General features: G+C 51.3%; 1 protein-coding gene across 5 annotated transcripts; it reads left to right on the forward strand.

The window, feature by feature from the left end:
• Positions 1–1,277: 1,277 nt before the first annotated feature.
• amph (amphiphysin) lies at positions 1,278–17,264 on the forward strand. Of its 5 annotated transcripts, none has more exons than XM_077555843.1 (20): positions 1,278–1,432; positions 2,382–2,462; positions 2,531–2,585; positions 2,670–2,764; positions 4,503–4,598; positions 4,675–4,782; positions 5,214–5,299; positions 5,929–6,004; positions 7,101–7,183; positions 7,281–7,419; positions 11,572–11,691; positions 11,760–11,843; positions 11,949–11,975; positions 12,061–12,078; positions 12,195–13,523; positions 13,863–13,904; positions 13,988–14,155; positions 14,747–14,929; positions 15,007–15,108; positions 15,172–17,264. In XM_077555843.1, the coding sequence occupies exons 1-20, from the start codon at positions 1,364–1,366 to the stop codon at positions 15,274–15,276; spliced, it is 3,066 nt and encodes a 1,021-aa protein (XP_077411969.1). In that variant the 5' UTR covers positions 1,278–1,363; the 3' UTR covers positions 15,277–17,264. The 5 variants fall into 5 exon arrangements, with proteins under 5 accessions (XP_077411969.1, XP_077411971.1, XP_077411973.1 ...); XM_077555845.1 differs by having other exon boundaries at positions 13,991–14,155; XM_077555847.1 differs by having other exon boundaries at positions 12,195–12,416.
• Positions 17,265–17,986: the final 722 nt, after the last annotated feature.

A 17,986-nucleotide genomic window follows, 5' to 3' on the forward strand; every position in this document is an offset into this window, starting at 1 on the left:
GGAAATGACTTTTTCGCATTCAGCACTCAGCATTTCCCCCTCTTGGTACATCAAATCCTCATTTAGAAACTGCTGATTTGAATATCCTTGTCTTGGATGAAATGAAAGCTTTGCCAGTGATAAATATGCTATTCATAAGAAGCTTTTTTTTTTTTTTCATGTAAGCGGCCTGGGCTCTGGCGAAGGTCTTCCGCTTTCCTGTTTTGTGGGTGACGAAGCGGCCCCACGGGAGAGGCGGAGTTCCACGGGAGAGGCGGGGTTCCATGGGAGAGGCGGGGTTCCACGGGAGAGGCGGGGTTATCCACGGGGGAGGCGGGGTTCCACGGGGGAGGCGGGGTTCCACGGGAGAGGCGGGGTTCCACGGGGGAGGCGGGGTTCCACGGGGGAGGCGGAGTTCCACGGGAGAGGCGGGGTTCCACGGGAGAGGCGGGGTTCCACGGGAGAGGCGGGGTTCCACGGGGGAGGCGGAGTTCCACGGGAGAGGCGGGGTTCCACGGGGGAGGCGGGGTTCCACGGGGGAGGCGGGGTTCCACGGGAGAGGCGGGGTTCCACGGGAGAGGCGGGGTTCCACGGGGGGAGGCGGGGTTCCACGGGGGAGGCGGGGTTCCACGGAACCGGCGCCTTACTTCCGGCTTAGAAATATCAGCCACCGAAAGAACTCCCATTTGATGTGAAACGACAGCGTGGCTGTGCCAAAGGTCAACTATGCTGTGATATGAATCCTTTCCTGGTCAGATGAAAAATGAATACAATGTAAAGTTGAGTTTTAAAGTTGAAAGTTTGAACAATTAAAAAGGGTCCAAAAATGAGAAAAGCCGAACCCTAAGCCGAGAAAAGTTGCAGAATTTCCATTTTGGAGCAATGTAATAAAAACTCTATTTTTATGCTTCATTTGAGCTGGTTGTGTCACGCCCACAAAAATATCACCTCTCAGGTGTCGGTCACAATAATCATAATAACGAAGACCTGCGAAATTTGCTGTCAGTCTCAAAATAGCGGCTGTCATTTGATGACGGGTTGAGTTAGAGTTTGAAATCATGCCAGATTGACGATGACTGGACTGGTGACGAGTGACGATGATGATGACAATTGATCACCTCTGATGACGTCGTTTGACTGTCTTTTGGTTTGTGGAAGCCAAAAGTGCAGACCAGACGGATCAAAGTTGTTCCGAAGTGGAGTGAGATGTGTGCGCGTGCGTGTGACTCGCCCCATCCGCGCAGGCCTTGAGGATTAGGCCCCGCCCCCTGCTTGTCTCATCGGCCCAGGCTTCGCGCAAGCGCACTCGACACCCCCGCGGCCCGCGCCTCCCCCTCCCCTCCCCCCTCGACGCAACCTAATCCGCGGATGTCAGTGCGGCGTCATGGCGGACATCAAGACGGGAATCTTCGCCAAAAATGTGCAGAAAAGACTCAACCGGGCGCAGGAGAAGGTAAGCGGCAGCAGGTGGAGGAGGAGGAGCGACGCGGAGAGGGACGAGATGGAGGACGAGGAGGAGGACGAGGAGGAGGACGAGATGGACGAGATGGACGAGATGTCCTTGCAGGCCGCGGCAGAACCCAAACGTCAAATAGGGACGTTTTTAGAGCGCGGTGGTGATGACGTCACCGTTGAGCGAAACGCAACGCGTGAAGCGCCCAAAAAGATCGATTGGTTGATTTATTGGCTCAAAACCTACTGAGACTTCATTCTGTTCCCTTTTGTCGTGAGATGACGTCATGTGTGACTAATTAAGCCACAATCTATTGACAGTACACGCATGCGTGCATGAGACAGCATAGTTGGTGACGACATAATATCCTAGAATTCAAATTCTTTATTTGAGGAGCTTTATCAGATATGAGATTCAAATAGATTCATTCATAAAAAAATCCTGTAATGAATTAGATACAAATTTTAATTGCCTGACAGCACTAGTATATATATATATATATATATATATATATATATTCTAACATGATGAATGCTGAGGTCATACCAGAAGGATTTTTGTCGCAAAATTTCAAAAGGTATGAAAATCACTATTAATAGCAAAAGACAACGTTTTTGAACGTAGCCTCACTTGTCTCCTCGCTCCGCCTCCTCCAGTGTCTGGCAAAGCCACGCCCCTCACCGCCGCGATTGGCCATGCGCACGAGCCAGCGCGTGACTTTTTCAATCCCATGGATTCCGTTTTTGGAACGTTCAATCAATGAAAATGGTCGCGCATCTTTTGTGATCTCGTGGAGATGTTTGCAAATAATAAGGCCCCAAATTGAGCGTCATTTCCATCGTCGTCGGCTCGTCCGGACGACGTGTGCCGAGTGTGCGTGCGAACGTCTCCGTTGACGCTCGGCAGACCAAAGCCAAAATATTGCGATGAATGTTTTGCGACGGCTCAGGTGTTGCAGAAGCTGGGAAAAGCCGACGAGACCAAAGACGAGCAGTTTGAGCAAGTTGTCGTCAACTTCAGACGCCAAGAGGTAAGCAAGCCGCCGGCGCGCACGCTCACCTTCTTTATCCCGCTAACGAGTGTTTTGCGCGCTTCAAGTGCGAAGGCTCGCGGCTGCAGAGGGAGATGAAGGCTTACATGGCGGCCATCAAAGGTGACGCACGCACGCACGCGCGCAGGTGAGCGACACGTGGGTGCGTGCGTGTGACGCGCCGGCTGTGGCGTGTTTTTCGCGCAGGGATGCAGCAGGCCTCCATCAACCTGACCCAGTCCCTCCATGAGGTCTACGAGCCCGACTGGCACGGGCGGGACGACGTCATGACCATCGGCAAGGTACCGCCTCGCCTCCGTTGCCTCGCAGCATCAACAAGTCAATCCAAATCATTTCTGGAGAATTCTTTTGAACCCATTTGCTCCCAAAGACGTAGAAATGCGTTTGTTTTCTTATCGCAAAGACACCTTTATTGGTTTTGATATCTTTCTTTATGCTGGAGCGCACATGAAGGCTTTGACGCAATGATAGTAATTACAAAAAGGCCAGCAGGTGGCAGCAGAGTATAAGAGAGCAACCAAGGCCATGTTGCAAAGAAGCTCATTTACCCACACTTCTAAACAGATTTGTGAATAATGATGAAACGTCGCTATATTCTAATGCTAATTGCTGCAAAACGGAAGCCGTTGGAAAAGAAGAGACTAACATTTTCTTGGTAGCTTTTTATAGCAATAGAACACAATATTGTGTGCGGCAAATCCAGTCAAACAGCCGGGCGCGAAGGGGGTTGCTTCAGTCAAAATGGCTGCCAGTAAAAGAGTTAAGGATGGGCGAGTATCGGTATTGGACCAATACCAGGTCATTGTCACGTGTGGGTTGAAGAGGGCAGAACCCGCCGGGGCCAAAGTCGCTCAGTTTGAATGCAACGGCCAAAAGCGCACAACGACAAGAAGTTGCGTCGACAAAAGCCACGTCGACAAGAAGGTTTACGTCGTGGGCAGAAACAGGAAAACACAAAATCACGCCGGAGGGCGGAGAAAGCAGAGAGGAGTGCAGCACGCACAAAAGAACTCGCCAAAAAGGCCACTCGTCTGATGACTCGTGACAGGTCGCTGCACGGAAGGCGGCGGTGCCAAAAAGGTCCGCTAGCGCAAGTTGCGTCCGTTGCAGAGCAACAACCCGACACTCCTCCAAAATGCCGGCAAAACTCTCACATGCTCGGACACACCCCCAACAACAGCGCACCCCTCCAAGCCACCGAAACCCGCAACCCCGCCAAAAATGGACTTGCCACCAAAAACGCATTCTTTCGTTGCATATAATCATAATACAAAAGCGTGACTAGAACAAGGAAACAACAACAACAATAACAACAACAACAATAACAACAACAACAACAATAATAATAATAATGGAACTCTATGGAACATAAGACCATTTCTAGGCCTTCTGTACACGCCTGCACTTAACTGTTTATTAACTTGTGTTTTTCACCCGGTTTCGAGCTGGCATGAACATGAAGAAGTGTCAAGTGCAATCGAAAATGGGACTTTTCCAGCCTTCTTTGATGCAAAATCATCAATGACATCATCATAGCAAACACGTTGATTGACGACAAGCCCAGGGAGGTCCCGTCACATGCTAGACAAGCAGACCAGCTTTTAGAATCAGAGCAATAACAACACACCAGGAAGGATTGAAAAATCTTCATCACGCGTCGCTTCAAAGCTGCTGCTGCTCCCAAAAAGTTGGCGGCAAAATGTGGCGAGCACACGAGCTAACGCTGAGCACGGAAGTCGTGCGAGGCTTGTCAAAACCAAGGCAAAATGGCGACCAGTTGTGCGACCAGTCGTCTCGATTCCACGATGAGTGGCTGAAGTGTGTCCGTTTGTGGCCACACTGCGGGTGGTCGTGGGGGGGGCCACTAACCCATTTGTGGCTGGGGGGGTTTTGTAATGGCGGCCAATGAGGCCAACGCTGCAAAAAGGTCAACAAGCCCAACTTGAATTCAAGTTGAAGTGCACTCACTAACTTGTTTGCTCTTATTTTGAAGTTGACCCCGCTTTCCCCCCCCCGCAGGATTGTGACGCAATGTGGGAAAACTTCCACAACAAGCTGGTGGACTCCACGCTGCTGAATCTGGACGCGTATTTGCTGCAGTTTCCGGAGCTGAAGGTGATCGGTCGCCGGTCAACGTTGTCGGCTGCGGCCACCGTTTCAAGCTCACCGCCGCTTTCCCGTCCGCCTTCAGAACCGCGTGGCCAAAAGAAGTCGCAAGCTCATCGACTACGACAGCGCTCGCCATCACGTGGAAACGCTGCAGACGTCCGGCATGAAAAACGACCGCAAGATGCTGAAGGTTCGCCTCGCCAATGTTTCGCTCCGACGGCTTACGTTGCAGATTGTTTCAAAGTCGAATCGCCCGAACCACTTGAAAGCCAGCAAACGTCGAGTCCCTTTCGACGTCCTCCAAATCCGCGTTTCCCTGCATGGTGATGCGTGTGGTACGGTGAGGTCGTTGGCAATAGCCAGCCCGACGGGACCGACCCCGGCACGCCCGACGGGGCCGACCCCGGAGTTGAACCTTCGACAAACGCACGGACAAAGTTGACTTTTGAGTTGTTGGGAAAAGGTTTCCTGCGCTCGACACGGGTTTGGAAAACATGCAAATTGTTGTGGGAGGGGCCAATGTTGATGACATCAATACGGCAGCTGGCGTTTGCCGTCTGCGATGACGTGAAGCAAAGTTGAGGTCGTCATCTTATGTTTTCTTTTTCTGACCTTTTCCAGGCCGACGAGGAGCTGCGAAAGGCCCAGCGAGTGTTTGACGAGCTCAACGTGGGCCTTCAGGATGAACTTCCGAGTCTTTGGGACAGGTGGTCTCGCCTCGCGGTTGCGTCACCTCCATTTTCATATCCATTGATTTTTGTCTGGCATTTTTCAAATCCCGCAAAGAAAGCGGATTGAATTCTTCAATGGTTTCCATGTGATGCAATGTCAAGCTTTCATTTGATTGGATGTTGGCACAGTGGCCGACTCCTTTGTTAGTTTTTTTTTGCTGGCTCGCTGAAGTCCCGCCTCTCCCCGTGCGGCTGCCACGCCCCTTTCACGACGTCGCACCAAAGCCGCCCACAAAACCTTGGCCAGCCGTTTTTCCTCGTCGCAAGCTGACGGGAAATCAACGTTGGCGAATGTCGGCCCCGCCCGGCGGGACGCACTCGGGCGTCCTTCGCTTGCGTTTGCATTTCCAACTCGCAGAAAAACGATGATCGCTTTCCATGAGATCAAATCCAAACCATGACGTCATGAAATTAGTAGGCAGGCGTTCAGTCTGCGGGGGTGCGACCCAGACGGTCGTGCAGTGGGCGGGGCTGGTACCTCCAGAGCAGGAAAAAAGTTGATTTTGCATGATATGGACTCGAACCCTCAGCATCCTCCAAGTTTCGTTTTTCAAGATGCTAGTCAGGTTTTGAGTGTACTGAAATTGTGAGTGGTTGCCTTTCAGCCGAGTGGGATTCTACATCGGCACCTTCAAGAGCGTGACCAGCCTGGAGGCCAGATTTCACCGAGAGATTTCCCTGGTGAGGCGGGACAAAGCCCTTTTCCAATCTCCAAGCCCTTTCTCCGATTTCCAAGCCCTTTCTCCGATTTCCAATTTCCAAGCCCTTTCTCCGATTTCCAAGCCCTTTCTCCGATTTCCAATTTCCAAGCGGTTTCTCCGATTTCCAAGCCCTTTTCCAATCTCCAAGCAGTTTCTCCAATTTCCAAGCAGTTTCTCCGATTTCCAATTTCCAAGCCGTTTCTCCGATTTCCAAGCCCTTTTCCAATTTCCAAGCCCTTTTCCAATCTCCAAGCAGTTGCTCCAATTTCCAAGCGGTTTCTCCGATTTCCAATTTCCAAGCCGTTTCTCCGATTTCCAAGCCCTTTTCCAATTTGCAAGCGGTTTCTCCGATTTGCAAGCCGTTTCTCCGATTTCCAAGCCCTTTTCCAATTTGCAAGCCCTTTTCCAATCTTCAAGCCCTTTTCCGATTTGCAAGCGGTTTCTCCGATTTGCAAGCCGTTTCTCCGATTTCCAAGCCCTTTTCCAATTTGCAAGCCCTTTTCCAATCTTCAAGCCCTTTTCCAATTTGCAAGCGGTTTCTCCGATTTGCAAGCCGTTTCTCCGATTTCCAAGCCCTTTTCAATTTGCAAGCCCTTTTCCAATCTTCAAGCCCTTTTCCAATTTGCAAGCGGTTTCTCCGATTTGCAAGCCGTTTCTCCGATTTCCAAGCCCTTTTCCAATTTGCAAGCCCTTTTCCAATCTTCAAGCCCTTTTCCAATTTGCAAGCGGTTTCTCCGATTTGCAAGCCGTTTCTCCGATTTCCAAGCCCTTTTCAATTTGCAAGCCCTTTTCCAATCTTCAAGCCCTTTTCCAATTTGCAAGCGGTTTCTCCGATTTTCAAGCCGTTTCTCCGATTTCCAAGCCCTTTTCCAATTTGCAAGCCCTTTTCCAATTTGCAAGCCGTTTCTCCGATTTCCAAGCGGTTTCTCCGATTTCCAAGCGGTTTCTCCGATTTCCAAGCGGTTTCTCCGATTTCCAAGCGGTTTCTCCGATTTCCAAGCCCTTTTCCAATTTGCAAGCCGTTTCTCCGCCGGCCGCTGTTGTGATGGCTCGTTTTGTGCGTGCGTGATGTGCAGGTGTGCAAGCAGCTGTATGAAGTCATGATGCAACTTAGCGAACAACACGCCGACAAGATGTTCACCATCCAAGGAGCGCCGAGGTAAGGACGTCTTCTGAAATGGATCAACTCGGGTCCATTGATTGTATTGGCGAGTCGGGAAAGTTGGAGGTCACCAATTTCCATTTGGCCCTCGCAGCGATTCGGGTCCGCTGCGGCTGGCTCGGACGCCGTCGCCACCCGAAGACGAGAGTCCGCCCGAGAGTCCGGACGCCGCTTCCAATCACACACTGCGCCCGGTCTCTCCGGGACTGTCGCGACCCAAATCTCCCGTGCAGGTAAACAAGTGGGACGGCGGGTACGAGGTACGAAGAAGCGTTCCAATAGGGCTGGGCGATATGGGCCGAAATTCACATCCCGCTATAAACGGCCTCCCTTTTAAGGTAACGCTACGTATTTATAAATAATCATTTATAAATCATTTGCTTACTGGTATTTGTAGTCCTTTAGAGAATCGATATGGATTTTAAAAAAGTAAACTATCAAAGAATTGATTTTAGATAACAACATTTATTGTGCAAATCTTCAATCCAAATGAAAAGTCAGCGATGTGCAAACAAATAATATTCGGGCTCGACGCTAACTTTTGCACGAGTAGCACAGGTGCGACCAACGGAAAACGGTTTTGGTCGCACCTTTTTTGGGGCGATACGGCTTGACCGTATCTGCTCACGTATGCTTACTTGGCGTATTTTCAGATGACGTAAAGAATGAGGGGGTCTGAGTTTGAAATGTCCGACGGTATTTGAATGCACCTGCAGTTTGGCTCGCCGAAAGCTGTCATTTGTTGACGCTCCCGTTAGTGGCGAGTTGCGGGCAGACTTGCGTCGCATATTACGATGGCAGACTCATTAACAGACCAATTCACTTTCTGAGCGTCCTCAACCGTCAATTGAATATCCTTTTGAGTTGGCGTCGGTGGAAGTCGGCAGCCAGAACGCAGATACGATGACGTCATCGACATGCGCTGTGCGGTGATGTCATCAATGTGCGCCACCGCAATCTCTACCTTATATTGCTGATAGGGTTCGTATCGCTCAGCCCTCCGTTCCAATTTGTAAACGCTTTCAAGCGAGCGAAGCCAAGCAGCGATTTGAACGCAGCCAATGATGAGCCGTTAGCATGCTAGCAGACGCGGACGGGCTCCATTTGTGCTTTAATGTTCTGTGGCTGTTCTTCTTTGCTGCACGTCATCTCTGGGATGGTGAGTCAACATGTCGCACACGTGTGTGTGTGTGTGTGTGCGTGCGTGTGTGTGCGTGTGTGTGTGTGTGTGTGTGTGTGTTGCTAGAGCATGCGGCATGAGCAACAAAGACGTCTGCAAATCTACAAATCTGGTTCTCATTTTCTTGGTCCACTCGTGCAGATGGCGAGTGAGCGTCGAGATGTCGCTGTTCCGCGCTCATCTTTCACCAAACTTTGTTTTGTCGCCATTTTGTAAAAACATCCGTTTGAGCCGAAAACAAGCCGCTTGTGATTGCACTGCAAAAAGGACAGTCGGAAAATTGTGAAGAAAAAAAATAGTAAAATAAGAAAATGATGACTTCAAATAAGCAAAATTACATTTTACTTACAAAATAAGAAAATAATAGTCGGCACAGCAGCCTTGAAAATAGTATTTTTAGACTAAGAACAAGTCATATCAACTTTTTTCAATCTGTAATATATCGAACTATTTTCTTCAAATACATGCATGTTCATTTTTTACAGTTGGCCATTTTAGCCTGCGCGTCAAGCAGGGACAGGACGCGTTCCATTCTTATTGTCTTTGAAAAGACCCAGCCAGGGGTCGAACCCGCAACTTTCCATTCTGAGTACACTCTACCATTGCTGCAGTCTACTGAGCAGGTGGTGCATTCACACGCAAGAGGAAAAAGGAGCTTTGTAAATATGGCCAAACAAACCACAAACTGATTTTTACAGGAAAAATAAAGAGCTACATTGCACTTTTGTCTGATTGTTTTCAGACTTGTATTTTTTCTGAAAACGCGAAAATTCATCTCATGAAAGTCCAGTTCAGGGTCTTTGATGTTGCTTCGTTGTCATCTTCAAGTGTGGAAAATGCTTGTTTTAAGCCTCACAGTACTTCAAACTAGCCGTTTACACGCAATGCCAACATTGCTTGATCAAATAAAATCATTAGGAAATCTTCAAATAAGCACAATCATCTTGTCTGTCAAATTTCACTTGAAGTAAAAGTAACTCATTTAGGTTACATTAAAGAAACGACATCTTACTTAAGATCTAGTTTTTTTGCAGCGTAGATGTACGCCTCGCGTGGGCGGTCCCCGTGCCGCCTCATGTGGGCGGTCCTTGTGCCGCCTCACGTGGGCGGTCCCCGACTTAAGATTTGTTTTTTTGCAGCGTAGATGTACGCCTCGCATGGGTGGTCCCCGTGCCGCCTCAGTTGGGCTTTCCTTGTGCCGCCTCACGTGGGCGGTCCACGACTTAAGATTTGTTTTTTTGCAGCGTAGATGTACGCCTCGTGTGGGCGGTCCCCGACTTAAGATTTGTTTTTTTGCAGCGTAGATGTACGCCTGTTTCAACACATTTTCATGCTTTGCATCTGAGGACGTGAGCAGGACGACCTCGATGACCTCATGCTGATTTCAGCCGAGGACAGGAAGACAAATATTGATGATCGATTGCGAGATTGCCGACGGAATTTTGGTGGGAATCAGACTTGTAGAGCAAATGAGTCGTGTTTTTGTGGCGTTGCGTCCCCCCATCATCATCATCATCATCATCATCATCATTTGCAGCAGTCCAATGTCCTTCAACGTCTCCCAGTCATTCTTCTTTTTTCCGCCCACGTTGTCCTTTCCTGTTCAAAGTGCGGCAACTTCCAGGTCAAGCTCATTTGTGACGAGGGACCCAAACCCGACGAAAATCAGTTTCTTTGAAACTATTTGATCATTTCAATTTACGATTGAAATGCTTTTCTATCTTTTCAACCTCATTTGATAACATCAGAAATCGACCCTAAGTGATGCACCCATATGTTGTTTTTTTCATGGCCGATAACGATTATTCGTAGTCAAGGGGGCCGATAAGCGATATTTCGAGCCGATCTTCATTTGCAGTCAAAGAGAAAATCAAAAGTTAAAAAAGTAAAGTGAAAAGTCCCATAAATGCAAAGTTCTTTGTCTACCGCTGAGCGACAAACGCATGCGAATGCGGCCCATGTGGGGTCCGCGTCAGGGTCCATAAAAGGTTCCGATAGACCTTCACAGACAACAACATTTCAAATGTCTTTGTGACAATACAGACTGTCAACATCTTACGCAACCTGACGGAAACGCACCATTTGCTAGCATTCGCCGCTTAGCAAGATGGCGTCCGCTTTATCCGTCTTGAGATTCACAAAAAGGCCGATGCTTATCAAAATGGCAAATATCGAACCGATGATTTGATTTGGGAGTTGATGGTTGGCAGCCTGTCGAAACATCCACGACGACTTTCTATTTCCTGACTCGGCCGATCGTTTGGCTCGACGCTCGATACGCGGATGCTACGTGAGCCTTCTCAACGGCGCGTTGCTAAGCCAGGACGCTCAAAGACGCATTTTCTCTATTTGAGTGGCAGAAAAAGCACAAAAACCGCCGCCGAACAAACATTGGACTCGGGTAGGTTAGGTTGCATACGATGTGCAAATTGGCATACGGTTACGACGAGGGAACTGCGGGAACCTTTCGCAGGTTAAAAAAAAAAAAAAAAAAAGCAGCAGACATTTTGGCATTCGCATCATGTCAAGCTCATTCAAATGAACAAGTTGCAACTTCATTTTGCTGCCGATTGATGGCAACGCCGACCCCCCCAATATGGCTGCCGATTGCGTACGTGGGTTCGCCGAGCGAGCGAAGCGCGCTGGCAAATGGGGCCGATGCCACGGACTTGCGGGTTTCACACATCAGCGCCGTTTGTGGCCGCGTTCCAACACTCGCGACTCCACCCCCGTCTCAGCTTTCCGAAGCGCTTCGGACAACCGAGACGGACGGACGCGTGACACGCTCGCACCCGGCAACGAGGAGCACAAAGACGGAAGCGCAAGTACCGAGACACGTCGCAAACCGGAATCGGAAACTCAGGTGATGTGGGAAACCCGCAAGTCGAAAGTCCCGCCTCCTCCGTGGCATATAGCCCATAGCATTAGCCACCGTATTCCTAACTCCCATGATCCTTTGCGGGAATGACTCGCGGTACTTGCCAACGTGGCGTTTCATTCGCCGGCGAACTGCTTGCGCGAGCGAGTCCACTTTGGATGACAGACGTAAACAATGTGGGGACGCCAGACGGCTCACAGCTCAGGACAGGTTCCAAACCCCAAACCTCGCCGCCGCCATTTTCCGGGAAAGCCAAACTTGCTGCGATTGCGTCCACACAAGATGAAGAACGGCAAACGCTGACTAACGCATGTGGCTGCTTGTCAGATGAAAAAGGGGCCGCCAGTGCCGCCGCCCCCCAAAGTCACGCCTTCCAAGGAGGTGGCGGAGGAGCAAATCATCGACCTGTTTGGAGGAGACTTTTTGCCAGCGCCGTCGCCATCGCAGGTCTGTCAGCATTTTGCCGGCAATCAGCTGCTTTTGCTTTGCTCGCTAACCGCCTGCTGTGCCGGCAGCCCAACGAGCGGCCGGGAGAATCTCTTCTTGATCTGGATTTCGACGCCTTCCAGCCCGATGAGACTGTGTCGCCGCTACCGCAGGTTCTTTCCTTACACGCGCACGCACACAATGTGTGGAATGTCTTTTGGACTCAATCGGAACGTGGTCCCAACTTGAAGCCCCTTTCTTTCTTTTTTCCCGAGCAGACTGCTGTGCCTTGGGATACGTGGTCGGTGAGTACATTTGGGTTTGCTGCGTTTGATTTGCCGGCGAAGTGATGCGTGCGTACGTCAACTGTGTCCTGCTCCTCCCCTTTAGGCTCAGCCGGCCCAGACTGTAAGTTCTGTACACACCTGATGCACGCCGCATGGCGACACATCGTTTGAGCGCCAACAAAATAATACAAACATGCGAGCAGACTGACTTGATTTCATTGTCTTGCGTTTGCTCAGGATTCAGAAAGCGGCTTTGTCGCCGACTGGTCGGCCGATTTTGCTTCAGCGGCAACCAACGGGGAGGCTGCCGCGGGGGAGGCTGCCGCGGGGGAGGCTGCCGCGGGAGAGGCTGCCGCGGGGGAGGCTGCCGCGGGGGCGGAGGGAGCGGATGGGGGTGATCGTGGAGATGAAGCCACGCCTCCTCCTGCTCCCGAGGACAGCGAGGCGGCAGACGATGAGGTTAGCGGCCGAGATCAACCATCACAAAGCGAGCCCGACCTTCTGTATGGCGCCGCCGATCAATTGGAAAAAGGGCAGGCGGAGTCGGAGGCAGGTCGCCGCAAATCCACCCCCGGCCTCATCTTTACCAACGAGTTTGGCGAACGGATTGAGGACGGGTCCGAGCGCGCCAAAGACAAGCGGCCCGGCTCTCCCGACGGCTCGGGTTCCGAATACGAAAGCGCCGAAGAATGGGGCGGGGCCTGTGCCGGCGCAGCGGCCCAACATTCACCTGACCGTCGTCCTGATGCTGAAAAAGGACAAAGTGTGACAGCAGATGTCATGCCCGCAGATGCGGCGCCGCCCGGGATGGAAACCGCGGAAGCAGGTGCGTCCGACCCGTTGCAAGCAGTTGCCTTGGATTCTGATCCGTTTGCGGCAACACAGGAAGGAGGACGAGGAGGGTTTGCTTCACCTCCTTTTGCTGAAATGCGAGGAGGAGGAACCTTTGATTCGGATCCTTTTGCCCACATACAGAAAGGAAGAGGGTTCGGTTCTGATCCTTTTGCAGAATCCCAGGAGGGAGAAGGAACCTTTGATTCGGATCCTTTCGCCGACCTACAAGGAGGAGGCGCCTTTGATTCGGACCCTTTTGCCGAATCACGGGAAGGAGGAGCGTTGAATTCAGATCCTTTTGCCGACCTACAGGGAGGAGGCGGCGCCTTTGATTCGGACCCTTTTGCCGAAGCACCGGGGGGAGGTGCCTTTAGTTCCGATCCTTTTGCCCAAAACCGGCACGGAGATTCATTCGATGGCGTCGATCCTTTGAAGTCAGGAGCCAGTTTGGAGGACGCGGGTTCGGGGGTCTCTGGAGACGTCGGCAGCAGCTGGGACCCGTTTGCAAACGGTCTTTGTGCCGCTTCTGCAGATGGCATGGCGAAGCGTGACGTGTGGTCTGCCACGAGCGGCCGCTCGGACCCTCCAGATGAACACGGATGTTCGAGGACGCAAGGTGCAAATGCTCCCGAAGTGCGCAAGGAAGCCGGAAGTTGCCAAGAAGAAGAAGAGCCCACAAAGCTGCTACTTGGAAAACGGTACCACAAAGATGTAGCGGAAGGAAAGGACGAGGTACACGGTCCCGTTTGTAGCGTGCTCGTTTGCCGGCAAGTAGACGGCAGTTGAGATTTGAAAGCTCCTGCCGAGCCTAACCTCCGCTTTCCTTCCCCTCGCCACTTCCCGTCTTTGTCAAGCATGCGATTGCGGATTTAGCACTTCCGACTTCAAGCGGCAATCGGACCGGCTGACAAATTCCATCCATCGATTGACGGATCTGTCAGTCGGTCCTCGCGCACAACCATCCTTTCCCTGCAGCTCCGTAGTGACCTTCCCCGTGCTCGTTCTTTGTCTTTGTTTTCTTGATAGCCATTCGAGGTTCTTCTTGTCTCCTTTTAAACATGCATTCTGAAGGATACCGCCGGCCCGACCTTCTTTGCCGATTTCGATCAAATGGTGAGTCGACGTTTGCTCATTTTCAGTGTCTCGCTTGCCATCACATTTCGAGAATTGAATTTGGTGTCTGCCTTGGGAACAAGAAGGAAGTCGAACCTGGATCGGCTGAGACTTCCGAGATGCCGGATGCTGGTGAAGAAATGCCTCAGGCTTCGCTGGCTGCTGAGGAAGAACCCTCGCCGGCGCCCCCTGCAGCTGAAGCAAATGCAGCCGCAGAAAGTTGTGCTCCTCCTCTGGAAGAAAATCCCGCTGTGAGTTCAACAACACTTTTCATTCTCACCTTCAACTTCAAAATAGTTGATCACAACTTAGCCGGCCTATTCAGGCGTGCGAGAGTCAAGTCCAATCTGGGATTCAGGAGGAGCAATTGTGGTTTTGGTCCCGGCCGTGGACCCGTGCGCCAGCGCGACACCCTCGGCAGGATCCTCCAGAGTGCGTGGGAGTCCGCCCAACCGGTCTACATGCGTTTTGTGGACTTGGAGAAGGCGTCCGACCGCGTCCTTTTGGGAGTCCTGTGGGGGGGGGGCTTCGGTTGTATGGGGTACAAAAGCCCCCTGATGTGGGCTGTTTGGAGTTTGGTCCACGTCCAAGTGGGATTGGTTCCCAGTGAGGGTTGGACTCCACCAAGGTTGTCACCAATTCTGTTCATAACTTCTATGGACAGAATTTCTAGGTGTTGCGGGGGTCAGGGTTAGGGGTCAGAGGTTAAGCCGTCACCGTTAATGTCCGCCAATAAAGTATTGTAGCGTTGCGCTTTGCTTTCCTTGCAAGCAAAACAACAAGGAGTGCCATCGGTCCACTTTTGGCTTTCAGGAAGGCGCAAACTTGCGTGTCCTTTGCAGGAAAGCATGGCCATCCCGTCCGTGGTGATCGAACCCGCCTCCAGCAATGAAGGCGACGACGACCGCGACGCCGACATCGTCTCGCCGGCCGCCGTCAGCGACAACTGCGTGGCGGACGACATCGCTCCGGTCAAAGTTGCCGGTTGGGCTCCGGCGGGGCTCCCCGACCACTTCCTCTACAAGGTCAGACCTTTTCCTTTTTGGACCCGGGTCTGCAAAATCCAGCCAAAGACTGCATGAAAGGGCTGCAAATTGCGCAGGTGGAGACCATGCACGATTTTGAGGCAGCCAACAGCGACGAGCTGGACCTGAAGCAAGGGGACGTGGTCTTGGTGGTCCCCACCGCGTCGCTGGAGGACCAGGTGAGTCGCCGGCCGCGGCGGAGCGCCGGCGGGTTCAAGACGCGTGCTTGTCTGCCGCTGCAGGACGCCGGCTGGCTGACGGGATTCAAGCAAAGCGACTGGACCATGCGGGGAGCGGCGGCGCAAAAGGGGCTTTTCCCGCAAAACTTCACTCAGCGTTTGGACTGACAACTTTTCTGGCCCGCATGCCGACGAGGTCTTGGGAAACCCACGCCAGGATCAAACGCAACCCTGTCGTCGACGCCCAGATTCCCCCTCGCTACCGTTTCAAGGCGGCGGGCTTGTGTGTGCATGTTCCCGTGTCACGTGGTCTACAAGTCCTTAACGTAATAAGCCCAAACCCATTTCAAAAAAATAGATGTCGTAGCCTCATAACGTAACGGATGTCATAAAAGTTGTGACGCGAGCACATTATTGGCCGATTATTGCTAAACCAATCGTTTTTGAATCACTTCTTGTTACGGATGCACCGAACGGAATTTTTGGGGCCGAAACCGAAAATGAGAAATGCTTGACCAAAAACGCCCCAAAAAATAGGCCAATTTTTCTTTCGTTGCATTTCTTAGAATTAATTGCAATTATGATATTATAAAATATTTATTTAGCATTTGAACAAAGCAAATATCAATTGACACGTCGGCTAATTAAACAGCAAAGGCAGGCTGAGCATTTTGTGGAGGTGCGATTGCACTTTATAGTCCATGTGGCTGGCACGGGCGGGCACAGACGCGTGTGGTGCGAATGACGCGTTTGGAGCGGGACACAGTGCGGCGCACATTCACATACTGACCAACATTTGAAAAGAAATCCATGAATGCATTTCTTTGCAGCAGCCGATCCGCTTCTGCAAAAGTCACACTCGGCATCGTGCGCGGGTCTGCAGACACCCGCAGATCGCAACAACAGTGCTAGCATGAGCTAAAGGATTTAGCACGGCCAGCGAAATGCCAGCGAAGAAGTGGAAGCGCTGGAGGGGCTGGAATGGAAGAAAAAAAATGAAAGCGCCGCAGGAGAAAGAGTGTCTCATGTCTTTTTTTCGAGCCGCTGAAATGCTGTGCAGTAGTTTAGCAAGCGACGCTCGCTGGTGTGCGGAATGAAGCGCTTGCGATTGACAGATGCAAATTCAGTGACGGGGAAACGCCAGCGAGTAGCGAGGCGGGCGGGCAGGCAGGCAGCCCCCCCCGTCCCCCCCCCCCCATTCGGTCTTTAATTCAAACAGACGCTTTATTACATGTTGTTTTCTGGATTGCGTCACCACAATATCCGAATTCGGCCAAATGCCGAAAATTCGGTGCATCACAACTTGTTGTTTTTGGATGAAATGTTTCAATGTTGGAGTCTCTCGCCGTCCATTTGTCCGTATTTGCCTCAACGGTTGGCCGGATCTCTCGTCCGTCCGTTTGTCTGCTGCTGCTTAAAATGAACTGGAAGCGCATTTACAAACAAACACAACATTATGTTGTGAGTGATGAGCGTGTGTGAAGGTGTGCGTCCCACAGAGTAGACAACAATCGTGTTAAAAAGGCTTTCATGCTAACACCAGGCGCCAAATCCACCGAGTGCAAAAAAGTATCTTAAGTAAAACACAGAGTTAAGAGTTAGTTTAAAGCCAGCTCATTGTTGACGAGCAGCAGGTGCGCCGGTTCTGCTCACCGCCGTTGTCATGGCGACTAGAAACAAAAACAGGCGTCAAACTGTCACGTGTAAGTCAAGGTTGTGGGTTCGGGACTTTGATGACGTTACGGCTTGTTACTACGTGATCGGCGGCTCTAAAGCCAATGTTGTCACCCCAAAGTATGTTTAGGACTTTTCTGGCCGCCATTGATGTGATGTCCCGGATGACGTCGAGTTGTGCTGCTGTGCTCATTTTTTGTTTGTTGGTCAGTGCAACAAGTTGTGACCTTTCATGTCGTCGTTTGCAAACTTCGATTGCTCTTCAAACAATGTCGTCCTCCTTTTAACATGCTCATGTAATAGAGACGAAAGAAATTGCATTTGGAACCTTCAGCTGACGTGTCGGGAGAAACGTCACGCGAGACCACGACTGCATGCGAGACGGATGAAGAGGATTGCTTGCAAAGGCCGAGATGAAAACGGGATCGTGTCGTTGTCTGTATTTGATTGTCTCGTCACAGTAAAAAGTTTGACACAAGGTTGCCCTTGTCACAGTTGGCTTCCATTTTCCCGTTAGGATCGAAACCTGATGTTGTCCATCGATTGTTCTTCAAATCACAAACAATGCAAAGTACGAACAAAAGAGGTCACATTTACCTTCAAAAACAAATTGGGAACGTCAGACATGACAAAAAGGACCCTCAATTCAAAGTCATTTTCTAATCAACACATGACCTAACCTCCCTCCATCCCTCCCTCCATCCCTCCCTTCATCCCTCCCTGCATCCCTCCCTCCATCCCTCCCTCCATCCCTGCATCCCTCCCCCATCCCTCCCTCCATCCCTCCCTCCATCCCTCCCTCCATCCCTGCATCCCTCCCTCCATCCCTCCCTCCATCCCTGCATCCCTCCCTCCATCCCTCCCCCCATCCCTCCCTCCCTCCCTCCCTCCATCCCTCCCTCCATCCCTCCCCCCATCCCTCCCTCCCTCCCTCCCTCCATCCCTCCTTGCGAGGGCAGCAGCGTTAACAGGGAAGTCAAGACTTCCTTCTCCCCAGCCACTTCAATCAGCTCCAGGCCAGCTGAGAGGCAGGCCCCTCCCTGGGCGTGTCCCGGGTGGTCTCCGGGGCTAATTTCTTTAGCAGGTTCCACAGTTCAAATCTTATCCCTAAGTCCACTTCCAAGAACTAACAACAAGGTTGCAAACTGGGCACAATCAGCTAACAAAATTGAGCAACTATCTTTTAACAATGCAACCAGCATGT

Source organism: Vanacampus margaritifer, chromosome 2, assembly GCF_051991255.1.
Source record: "Vanacampus margaritifer isolate UIUO_Vmar chromosome 2, RoL_Vmar_1.0, whole genome shotgun sequence".
NCBI lineage: Eukaryota > Metazoa > Chordata > Actinopteri > Syngnathiformes > Syngnathidae > Vanacampus > Vanacampus margaritifer.